The sequence below is a fragment of the Rhinolophus sinicus genome, chromosome X (genome assembly GCF_036562045.2).
Source record: "Rhinolophus sinicus isolate RSC01 chromosome X, ASM3656204v1, whole genome shotgun sequence".
Taxonomy (NCBI): domain Eukaryota; kingdom Metazoa; phylum Chordata; class Mammalia; order Chiroptera; family Rhinolophidae; genus Rhinolophus; species Rhinolophus sinicus.
Genome location: NC_133768.1, coordinates 72023617 through 72035763, shown reverse-complemented (window position 1 = coordinate 72035763; position 12147 = coordinate 72023617). Strand labels below are relative to the sequence as shown.

Below are 12147 nucleotides of genomic sequence, written 5' to 3'. Positions count from 1 at the left end.
AAATTTGGTTTCTTGTGTTCAAATTTTATGTAGTTATCAATTCTTTATTGTTCTTCACAGGAACACTTTCTGCACCTCCTCCCACCACTGCAACACACTCCAACATATCTCATTTTGTTCTTTCTGAACCTTGTCCAGTTTGTCTATGTTAAAACTGGTGACAAACACTCCAGATCTCTGCCTCCTAAAGTTCTCAATAACTGAATAATTTCAATGCCTTTATTTTAAGACCATAATTATTTACTCCAAAGTAAGGTGAGGAATTTAAATAGAATCAGAAGATGAGACCTAAAGGACCAAACCCCATCAATTCTTTGAGGATCTGAGATTATACTCAGTGGGATGAATGCAATTATTGATTTCAAAGCAGATTTGCAGGAGCACTTTGCCTTTCCTGACTTTACTCTCCTACAAACACTTCAGGGATTGCTCCCGTAGCAAATATACCTACCACTATATTGTCTCTATTCTGGTCCTTACAGTGTCAAGATGTTCAGTTAAGAAGGTAAGTTAAATACTCTAAAATAATTTTTTTGATGCAACTAACTTTCTTGACCATTGACATTTTTATTGATTCTGGTTTGTTTTGTTTGTTTTCATTTTCCACTTTTCACATAACCACATCCCACCTATTCCTCTTCCTCCTCAGGTTTACCTTTTTCTGAGAGTATCCAGGTCACCACCCTCCACTTCTTATCACCTCACATGTGGACTATGAAAATTGTCTCCCAACTGGTCTGCCTGCCACCATAATCTCCCCTATCTAAGTCTTTCTGCATCTGCTACCAGGTGAAGTTTCCAGCATCCCTCTCAGACTTATTTCTCCTCTTGCTAGCCAAATATGCTTATTATCAGTTTAATAGGACTTGTTTATTTTCCCCTCATGCTTCACATGTGCTATTCCCTGCCCTTGGGAAATCGCCATTCTTCATCACTTTTCCCTCGATTCCAAACTTATCTCTTGCATAATTCAGGACTGAATCACTCCACCTTACTGACCCACTCTGCATGTACAATATTAATTTTACTACACTGGAATGTGTTTTGCAAATACCCCTTTCTTCATGCATATGATGTGTAAACTATTTGAAAAAAAGGACTTCAATTTAAAATAAATTCTATTATACTTTATGTATTGGACATTGCATAGTGGCACTCAATAAATATTCATGATTGCCTTTAGTACCATCTGGAGAAAATGTGGTTGATCAAACAGCAGTGAGCATTTGGGAAGACAAGTTTAGATGGGTGTATGTGATTTTACAAGTTCTGATCTCACAGTAATTAAACAGAGTGCTGAATAATCATCGTAAATTGCTTAGGACTGATTTCAGCTCTAAAAAAGGTAATTTTGATGTAAAAGCGTCAGAAGCAAATGCTTATTGTTTATCAAACATCCCCATAAATTCATCAGAGAGTGTTAATGTCCAACACTGTGACCTCCTATCAAATATCCTAGAACAAAAATTCATGAGTAATAGAGGAATTTGAGCCAGACTATTTTCAACATAAATTCTCTCCCAGAAAAGATCAGCAAAAACTGCAAGTGTTCAAACTTAACTGCTCACTGTGGAACTATTTTCTGTCTTAACTTCACTCTGGTTTTATCAGTTCACTACCACACCTTGGGAAATGAATACAAGGAGTGTAAAGATTTATATGTGCAATTTTCAGGATATTTCCCTTGGTCATTACTTAATTTTCTAGAAAACACTGGGCGAAAACCAACCAATTTATTTAAAAAATAAAATACCAAAGTGCAGTAAATGCTAAAAACCAGTGGTTCCGTACTCCTGTAAGCCCTTCAATCACCAGTGTGTCAGGGAGTCTCTTTCCTTTTCTTGGCAGAATTTCCTTCTTTCTCACACCTACCATTTTCCAACTTGTCACAGAGGTAACCCAGAGGATACTACTAATTTCCATGTCTTCTGAAACTCCTCTCTAAACTTTTCTTTCATGACTTATTTGTTTCTCCTCTCGTTGCAGGCTGTTTTCTACTTTTAAGTACCAGAGTGCTAACCACCAGTCCTCAAATAAAATATCTTTTCACATGATGCTACCTTGGGTTCAAGGCTTACCAGAACCCCTCGAGTGTCTTTGTACCCATTTTTGAAATGAAAGTGATCGAAAGCAGAACAGATTTGGATCTAATTCAATTAAGGCTTACAAGGGGTGAGGAGAGATGCCTTCTTACTTCCATTCAGGAACCATCCATCTACCTTGGAGTCTCAATAGTTAGATTGGAGTCCATAGTATACCAAACTTGACAATTTCATGTTTTGCCAAATTAAAGCCATGTACATGTTGTCCATCTCCCTGAGCATTGTTTATTCGTAATGCAGGTTTCATTTCCTATGGATCTATTTCTTTTGTGCATTTATCATTTGTCTCATAATTTCTGACATTTTTAGAATTTTTCACTTTAAAATAGCCTCAATTTAAACAAGTATGTGTACTGTTAAGGGATGATCTAAACAAATTTGTTATGAATCTATGGGAACTAGTTGCACCAGTATTTTTCTAAATTTCCAAAATCCATTTCAGTGGAAAATGGAGAAGAAAAAATTTTCCCACTGTGAAAGAAACTGGAAGAATACATCATCATGTTCTAGACGAAGTACTTATTGTATTCTTATGGGCTATAGCTTTGAAAAATCTCAGATGAAAATCACAATTTGAATTGCCATCTAGAAATAAATTTTTATAGATAGTGTACACATTGGTTCCTGAAAATGGTAGAAAAGGTTTCTTGTCAAATTCCCCAGCACAAGTGTGAATGCTCTGTTTTTGAGTACCTACTAGTAGTGAAAGGACACATTGTGGCCAGCCAACTCAAATTGCTACCCATGTTTAATCATTGTAAATAAAGGAAGCAGAGAGACCCATGTTATATTTTCAGAACTGGCATGCTCAATACAGAACTATTAGTTTAAAAATACCACTCAACATTCTATTTGTATTCATCTAGACTTCTGTGAAAAACAAAATAATAAAAAAGTACAATTGGTCACTTAAGCATATACTATTCATTTCATGCAAGTTATTAACTTAGTAATTACACATGTCATTAAAGAACAATGAGAGCAAATACAACTTTATAATACTTCGGAAATAGTTCAGAATTGATAAATTGCCATTTTGAAATACCTATAGTTTTTACAGAAGCAAAATCACCTTTCTCAGTTGAAAAAAAATACACCTATGAAACACCTGTATGTGTTGAATAGGATTTTCAAAGGAGCAACTAATTGTCCCACTTTGAAATGAACACGTATCACTGCTAAGCTTTCCGATACTGTTGGTGCATGATGTACTTCTTGAGCAGCTGGTTATAGAAAAGCAACAGAGAAACAAATACTTTGAACAAAATCCATGAATCACAGGGAGTCAATAATATAAAGAGGTTGAAAGAAATAATCAAAACACATTATCTAATGTCCTCTTACACATTTGAGTTTCACGATTACAATGGCTGGGCAAATTAATTTTTACATACTGTCAACATTTCTTTGTTTATATTTGTCCAAAACATGATTTAAGAACTATTTTGCAAATTGTCAGAATTAATCTTGATTCACACTTGACCTCCACAGGCATCTTGGTGGAGACGACACCAAAGTGGATTAATTGGAAAAGAACATAAAGTAGTAATCCACAATAAAGCCTAGAAGAGGGGAACATTCCTTATAGCAAATTCGTAATATTTTAGATTATTCACAGGGATTTTCTGGTATGGTACAGTCACAGTCACAAAGTGAGGGTGAAGACGTTTAGTCTATAAAATACTCTCTGAAGCACCAGGGATAGAGACACTTCTGCAGGAGCCTTGCACATACGGCCACGCAGATATTGTACATGTACAGAATAGTCTGTTTCACAACTACATTTCAGAAAAGAGTCACTGCAATTTCTGCTCTATCACTAGTAAACTTGAATTATTTAGCACTTCATCTGTGATTGTTGTTGTTTTACTTCTTTTGTACTGCTGACACTTGCAGTCAATATTTATTTAATGTCAAACTCCAATGACGCTGAAAAAAAGTAGGACGATGCTCACATCTTCAGAGAAAGCTTATAGCAGGTCAAGAAATTATTTAGGAAAATAATTCAAATGTGAATTTGTTAGCAAACAATAAAATGTTCACCTTAAAATGGTTTTTCCATGTGTAAAATTTTTGAAATAGGCTAGAAAGCCAGAAGGGTTATTCAAAATCATTCTAAAAGAATTAACAGCTGCCTGTCTATTCATTTGCTTAAGAAATGCACATTGTTTACCTACCTACCAATTTGCCTACAGAAGATGTGCTTGCCTAATAAAACTCAAATCTGTCATTATGAGCTGTTGATTTAGTCTATGGAAGTTGTCCATTATGTTGAAGAAGTTCTAAACATTTCCGTAACAATTTTCCTTAACTGATCTTCCTCTACAAACAATCTTCCAATTTTAGTGCCTCAACACTTCTTTCTTGATAATTCCTGATTTTTCAGTTACTCTATAGAAGTTTTCCTTTCCTCTTAAACATAGTTCAGAATTTTCAAATTCAGCCAAAGGCTTTAAGTTTTCCCTATTTCAAATACCATGTAAGTACTGGAATATTCATAAATATGTGGAAGATAGCTAATTACTAACCTTGCCATCCAATGGTATCATAAAATCTACTCTAAAACAATAGAATTGAAGTTTTTTGTTTGTTTGTTTGTTGGTTTGTTTTCCTTCCAGCGAGAAATTAAAACTGTACATTGGAACAAAGGACTATACTACAAAAGCAGGTCCTTCCCCCTTTCCCCCACTCCCCCACTATTCTGAAAATGTAAACAAAAAATTGAAGTACAAAAGTGATTTCTGTGCCTTTTTCTTCAAACACTTTTTCAGCACCTCGATGTCATTAGGTGTACTTTATGCTTGGTATAGCAGAAATTCTGTATGCTCACATAGCTGTTCTGAGGACTTCAGATTTTTCACTACCAAATATCACTGGTGAAGCTAAGCTCTTTGGATGATAAAGGTAGCAGGGAACTGTTTCTGTGAAATTCCTGGGTATCCCTTAGGGGGTTATTAATGGGTAGTTGTCCATTGAGTAGCGTCAGAGGCAGGTTATAATAAGTATGGTTGTTACCTAAGGAAGGTACTGGCAAGGTGGTGGTTGGCATCTCATGTTTATAACCTCTGCAACAGTGCCTCATTTGCATTGAATCTGAATGGTGGAAATTAGGGAGATCAGCTTGAGTTGATACCAGAGAGGCTGAGGTACTGGTCATGGCAATAGAGGGTATAGGCTGCAGTTCTCCAAAAAGTCCTTGTTCTGCAGAGTCCAGAACATTGCACCGAGAAAGCACTTCTTTTTTCTTGATGGGCATTTCATATACTAAGTTCTTCCAAAACTTAGAATTTAATCTGCTGCTTTTGGGTCCCTTCCACTTGATCAGGGACAGATGTTTGATGTTGTGCTTTAGTGATTCCACTTCCTGGCAATTCACCTTTCCTTTTAATGCTGTACACTCAATCAAAATCACTTTGATTTCTCCACTGACTAGCATGTTATGGAGTCTGCTTTCCAATTCGAAAATACTCCATCCTCGTCTGAGAATATAGTCTGGAGTTAGCACGATAATAAGTCTTCTGCTTTGCTCAACACATCTTGTGAGATCTTCAATGTATGCTACAAATCACAGAAAGAGAGAAAGAGTAAAACAAAGACATTTCTAGTCTTTAAGCATTAGGTTTGCACGTTAGTATAGTAAAGGTCCAGTCTTTCACTAAGGTACATCACATTTTCTTTGGTGTATTGCACATTCAGATAGCCCATTTCCTTCAAAATAAAATTAAAAAAATGAAGAAAACAAAAGCTCAAAATACTAATTTTCTTTCCCCTCATCATTACTTACAGTGTTCTGTTGGCTAATATAAATTCTGACTTCTTTGGAGCTTAGGTGTATTTCAGTTATTTTTATTTATTCAAATATTTCACTTAAGGCAAGCTGCCAGGCTAGTAGTCTAAGGGAGCGAGCAATCAACAAGTTGATGAAAAGAGAACTGGAGCTTTTTAATGACTGAAGGGTCACTGTATTTATGGGTTTGTTTTGCTTTCCCCTAGTTTTCAACTACGAAAAGAGTAGGGGGTCTATGTATACGAACCACCTCAAAAATAATTGTGATAGAGATGGTGGAAAATCTCAAGTAGAATCACAGCTTGTTTCTCAGAATACCTTCTGTTATTTGCAACCTTAGGTTCTCCATTTTGCCCTTCAAACCGAGAGATAGGGCAGTGGTGTGCTTGCACCCAAGAGTTTAATTTAAACCAGCTGCTCTTTGTTCAAAGTCGGGTTGGAGGTGGGGGATGGTGTGGAATGAACAGTAAAGGAGGAGGACTCTATCAACTGAGAAGTCTTTGCCCGACTTTGTGGAGCAATTGTGAGAGTAAAGTTAATATGTTATGGCCCTTTCATGGTAGAAAAACACTCAACTAACTCAATTTATTTATCCCACAGAATAATCCTTTTGCAATCATGCTTCCCAAAGACGTATCTGCCAAAAAAGGAAACACACACATGTGTTAACAAATGGAGACTTGGACACAGGTGCTGCAACAGAGCGCTGTCTTTACTAAGCAGAGCACAAGGCCTTATCTAATGTACAGTGCCCTCTAGCAGAAGCAGAGCTTACAGAAGCATAGCAAATTGGTCACTGCAAATCTGCCCAAGGTTACAGACTACTTTCAAGGAGTCATGTCCAATACACAGTGTGGGGCCACCAAACAGCCCGGTACAAGCCATTTGAAAAGAGAAACTTCTTTTACAGATTCATATTTTACAGATGATCTCTCTTTTCCAGGGTTTTATTTCCACCACTTGGCAGCAAGAACTCTTTCACAAGTGAAAATGAGCAAACTTTCTACACACCCTACAGATAAACAAAGAAATTTTTAAGAGATACACATAGAATTGCCCATTTTACAATTCATTGTTACTGCTGTTTTGGTTTTTACTTAATACATTTTAGGGCTTTCTCATGCAGTAGTTACAATGGCTGTAGCTGAAGGGATAAAGCAACTTCTAAGTGGGAAAATAACTTCTTAAGAATTTCAAGCATTTTATTTTAGGAGTTATGTATTCAGGGGGAAAATCAGCATTCAAATTTGCAAAAAACAAAAACAGAAAAACATAAAACAAAAACACTACACAAGTAGCAAGTTATCACTCGGTAATTATCATTTAGAGAACTGCTGAAACAGAATGGAAGGAAAGGAGAAAGTTTCAATAGAGTGGAAAAATATTATCCCAATGTATTAACAGTTCTGACTCTTCATTTTCTTCCTTTCTTTCTGCTCCCAAAAAGAAAGAAGTTATGTGGGAAGCTTCATCATTAGAAGTTGGATCTGTAAGATACAGTAAAATAAACTATCATGCATCTTTCCCATTATTCTTTTCACCTTTCCTCAAAACAAAGCAAAATAAAACCCAAACCCAGAATCATGGTATAAGTGCAAGAGTCCATGAAAATGCAGTTTTACTGGTAAATTACGAGTTAATTGTTAATTTTATAAAGTAATTCTTTACAGAATAATTTATCAAGGACTTATTCCAATTAATATCCTTACCTCATTAATTAAAGCTTCTCATTTAGTTTTTAAAAAATTGATCTGTACAAACCTTTTCAGGAGCACATCTGTAACATAAACTATACCTCTATAAAAAACACTCTTTCTGTGTGATGAGATGTAGTTTAATTTACTTTTTAAACTATACTTTTAAAAACAGAAGTTATAGCTACACATATGTCTACCTACTTAAAGAAAAGAATGACAACCCAGGCATTCACAGTCATTAGAAAAAATATACACAGACATACTAATTATTTTGAGTGAGAACTCATGAGCTTTCGCTCTGCTATCCTCGTTCTTGAATGGGGAAGAGAACAGGGTATAATTTTTCAAGTTAATATGGTTCTGCTACTTCACCTGTCAATTATATTTGGCCATTTGACAGCTAAACAGGGTGCAACATTTAGGGTTTGGGGGAGCTTCTTAGAGATTTCGTTAGACAGAATTTGCTTTTGCCCCCAGAAGGAATGCCTGTCAAGAGAGATCCCACTATGTTCAGCTGCACAGGGTGTGGGTGTTGAAGGGAACCTTGGAGAGAGGGAGTGGTCCCTGTCTCCTGCATACTACACTCTCTGTGCTTATCCTGGCAAAGCCTAGTGGAGAGTTGAGGCAACCATCCAGATTATTCCGGCTGAAAACCTCCTGTGGAAGAAAAAAAGGTCTGAATTATCCTGGTTTGCCCTATATATACATTAATCATATGCACTGGAGTCAGTCAGTCAGTACATCAAAATGTTCCCTGGGTAGACACAGCCCAAATGTCCCAAAGAAAACATGAGCCATTTTCTTGGGCCCTGAATTTCATATTCCATTTCACTTGGTGAAAAACCAAGTGGAAGTTTTCAGATGTGAAGCCCACATTTCACTTCTTGGGATGGTGATCAGTGGCTGGGCAGCAACCTCAATGTTTGAAAGCAGCTGGGGAGGTGCCTCTAAGATCTGCCTGGCTCTAAGGAAAAGGAGAGACTGTGCCCTAGCTTCCATATTCTGGCTCTCCCTCTGTTTTTCTCTCTCTGTTTTTCTTTTCTCCCCCTAACCCCCTTTGCTCCTCTCTACCTCTCTCTCTTGCTCCCTTTATTTATGTTTTCTTTTTCTGCCCTGTCTCCCTCTTTTCCTTTTACTGCCCTCTTTGGTTAATTTCTCATTCTTTCTTTCTGCCTTTCCCTTTCTTAGTCTCCCTTTTCTCTGGCCTATCTCCCTGTGCCTCCTCTCTCCCCTCCCTTCCTTGCTAAGTCTTTTTGTCTTTCTCTTTACCTTTGGGAAAAAAACCAAGGACCTAGCCATCATGGAAAATATAAGTAAATTAGCAACAAGCCAAAGAGGTAGAGTTAATATTTTTTACTTGCTAATCTTTAGCCATGGCGTTATTGCTGGCTTCTACGCAGCAAGTGCTCAAAATAATTTCTGCCTTACCCCGGGGTTGCATGTCTGCATCCAATGACTGAATTAGAATTTTATCCATTAGGACCATGTCCTGTTTTTGTATGGCCTGTGAGCTAAGAACAATTTTTAAAACATGCTTAAAGGTTGTAAAAAGAGGTAGGAGGGTGGGGGAAGGTGGTGGAGGAGAAGCAGCAGCAACAGCAACAGAGGCCATATATAACCCACAAAGCCTAAAATATTTACTATCTGGCCCTTTACAGAATGTCTGCTGTCCCTGAATTAGAGACCAATTGGGGTGTGTAGGTTTGGAAAAGTTCCAAGTAAACTAAGCAGAAACAGGTATCATGTTAAAACATTGCTCGTCCATAGCTAGGGTATACTCTGACAGGCAGTGGTGTTTGCCATGGTAGGGCTGTGGTTTTGTGGGAGACATTTTAGAAACCATCAGAAACCATTTTAAAAAGCTTGCTACCATGAAGAGATAATAAAGAAAAGGTTTTTCTTTCCAAAAAAAAAAAAAGAAAAATCACTAAATCCACAGCACATATGAAAATTCACTAAATCTCGCCCTGACTTATTCAGGCAAAACTGAATAGCAGGAATCCCATAAAAGGCTCTTTTTTTCATATAAAAATATAAAATATCCCTTAAATGAAAGGTCATTATTTCTTCACAAAGTTTGAAGTAACTTATGATGACAGAAAAAGGGGGTTGTGTCTGATGGCCTTCTGCTTCTCTAGACAGGGCTGTGAAACCATACCAGATTATCAGACATGAAATAAAGCTAATTACACTTAACCTATTTGTAAAGAAAATTTCCCCTTGAACATTGTTTTGATGGGGGTGCTTAAGTTGGTATAAATTCATTGTTCACATTATAAGTGCACTTGCAAAAAAAGTTTTCCTTTTGTCTATATTGGGAGTTGACAGAAAGTTAGAAAAATATTCTAAAAGAAAATGCATTGTCACTAGGCCCTCCTTAAGATGTATTTTTATTGGAGAAGTAAGTGAAGGCCATGCCGGTAGCACCAGTATTTGTAGGACACACAGAAAGTAACTACCTAAAACCATATTAAAAGCAAAGCAAAGTCAATTTTAAAATCACTTTCAAGACAGTTGTATAAACCAAAATTCCAGTACATTTAGAAAAGTAGGATTCTATCTGCAAAAGTGACTTCAAAATAGAACACTTATTAATCAAGCAAAACAAACAAACAAACAAACAAACTGAAGGAAGAAATAAAGCAACAAAATAGAAGGAGGAAGAACGGCAGTCTCAATATATTGTTTCTAATAAGATATATATATGTGTGTATATATATATATATATATATATATATATATATGTATATGTATATATACATACATATATTTCCAAAATAACTCAGTATCCTCTAAATCTCAGGCTCTGAATCTGCTGCAGATGTAGGCAGAAGAACAAGAGAGAAAAACACTCTGAATTTCCATGTGGTCTTGCTATTGCCTACTAGGCATCTGATTTATCAAATTAATCAACTAGCTACCTGTAAATTACTTTTTGTGTTGACATTTCCACTTATGTCAGCGTCATTATTGGGGCAATTAGCATATTAAAAATATCAAAAGACAAATACTTAGCCTGTAGCCAAGGGCATTATTCACCACTAATAGTAATAATAGTAATTCAGTATGTTTATACCCACAACTATGTACATCCACTATCAGTTAAACAGACAAATCATTACGGTGAGACAGGATGCTTCAAAACAGATAATACTCCACTAATTTTGGGTGAACATTAGCTAATTGACAGCTATCAACAATGATACTTATAAAACACGTGGGTTAATATATCAAAACTTAAAATCAAGACTTAATTTCTGACAGTTACTGAGATGGACCCCTCCTATTGCTGGTGTGGAGAAACCAACAAAAATAATATAGGTTTTTCATGGATCAAAGAAAAATGTATTATTCAGCATTATATTCTAATATTTGGAAAAATGTTAGACCTCTGGTATAACTAGAGGCTTACAGTGAGGTATTTTATGATGTGGTCTCACTGAAAATACTATCTGTGTTTTAAATAATGATGCTCAATACTAACCAACTGAAAGAATTACATAGGTTGACAACCTGACTCTTTATCTTGGCTGATGTTGCTAAAGGTTTTGGGTCTTGATTCTGCCTCTGGCAAATGTTAAGATTCTGTCTGTACAGTCTGCCACAAAGATTGAGGCTACAAAATTTTTATTTAGCCAGGTGTGTGTGAGGGAAGGAGGTGGCTTCCTAAACAATGTGTGATATTACTTACCCTACACAAACTTTCCCTTTCCCCTCCCTCTCCAAGTTCTTGGCTTGATAATTCACAGATATGTTGCTGGGCTACATTTTTTTTTAGCAGGAGTTTTGTTCTAATGAATTCTGATTAATAGGTTGATCAACAGTTCACATGGATGTGCTTAGACCTTGTGACTGCAGGGAACTATATTTATTTACAGTTTTGTTTTTCTAGGTTATATTTCTGGTAGTGAATCCTTTACTGTTGCTATGTATTTCAGCTGTGGGTGGGCAGGAAAGCGTGATAGTGGGCAGAATGCACTCTGGGATGTCCACATCTCTAAATTATTTCTCTTCTCCCTTGACCTCTTCAACAGTAGAGGTAGGTTAACGGAACACATTTGGAGAATATCGAAAGAAAGATAATGTAGAGAATAGCAAAAAAAGAGAGTCTGAAAAATGACTTTCCTCTCCTCTTTTCTCCATTAACCTCATGCCCTAGAAACCTGTAGATATACCAATTCCGATCAGAGCAATCTTAGTAAATATGGAACAAGACAACTTGCTTCTCATATAGTCTTTTCTGGGGTTCCTTTGGTACTTATTACACTTTTATCCTGGTCTTCTAGGCTTTTATTTTTTCAAAGGTGCCTGTTTCTTGTGCCACCCAAACAGTAGATTGCCTGATAGAAATGATACACAATGGGTTATTCCTTTACCTCAAACTTTGATGAGACATCTTAGTCCATTGACTTCAGTACATTCCTTGGCACATTGGAGTACAGTTCCCTCTCTTTTGACTCTAACATAAAGGGGATAGTGGGCATATCTAATTTTATTCCATGGGAGTAAATTGCACACAATGTGTTAAATTTCCATGGTTGTTCATGTCACCCTTGCCTCA

At 36.5% G+C, this 12147-nt stretch overlaps 1 protein-coding gene across 1 annotated transcript in view; it reads right to left on the bottom strand.

Moving 5' to 3' along the window:
- Nucleotides 1–2814: 2814 nt before the first annotated feature.
- IL1RAPL2 (interleukin 1 receptor accessory protein like 2) overlaps nt 2815–12147 on the bottom strand; it is a 1389708-nt gene continuing 1380375 nt past the window's right edge. The window contains exon 11 of the mRNA XM_074323975.1: nt 2815–5660. Coding sequence (XP_074180076.1) covers nt 4963–5660 — 698 coding nt within the window. The 3' untranslated portion in view covers nt 2815–4962. The remainder of the gene's footprint in view (nt 5661–12147) is intronic.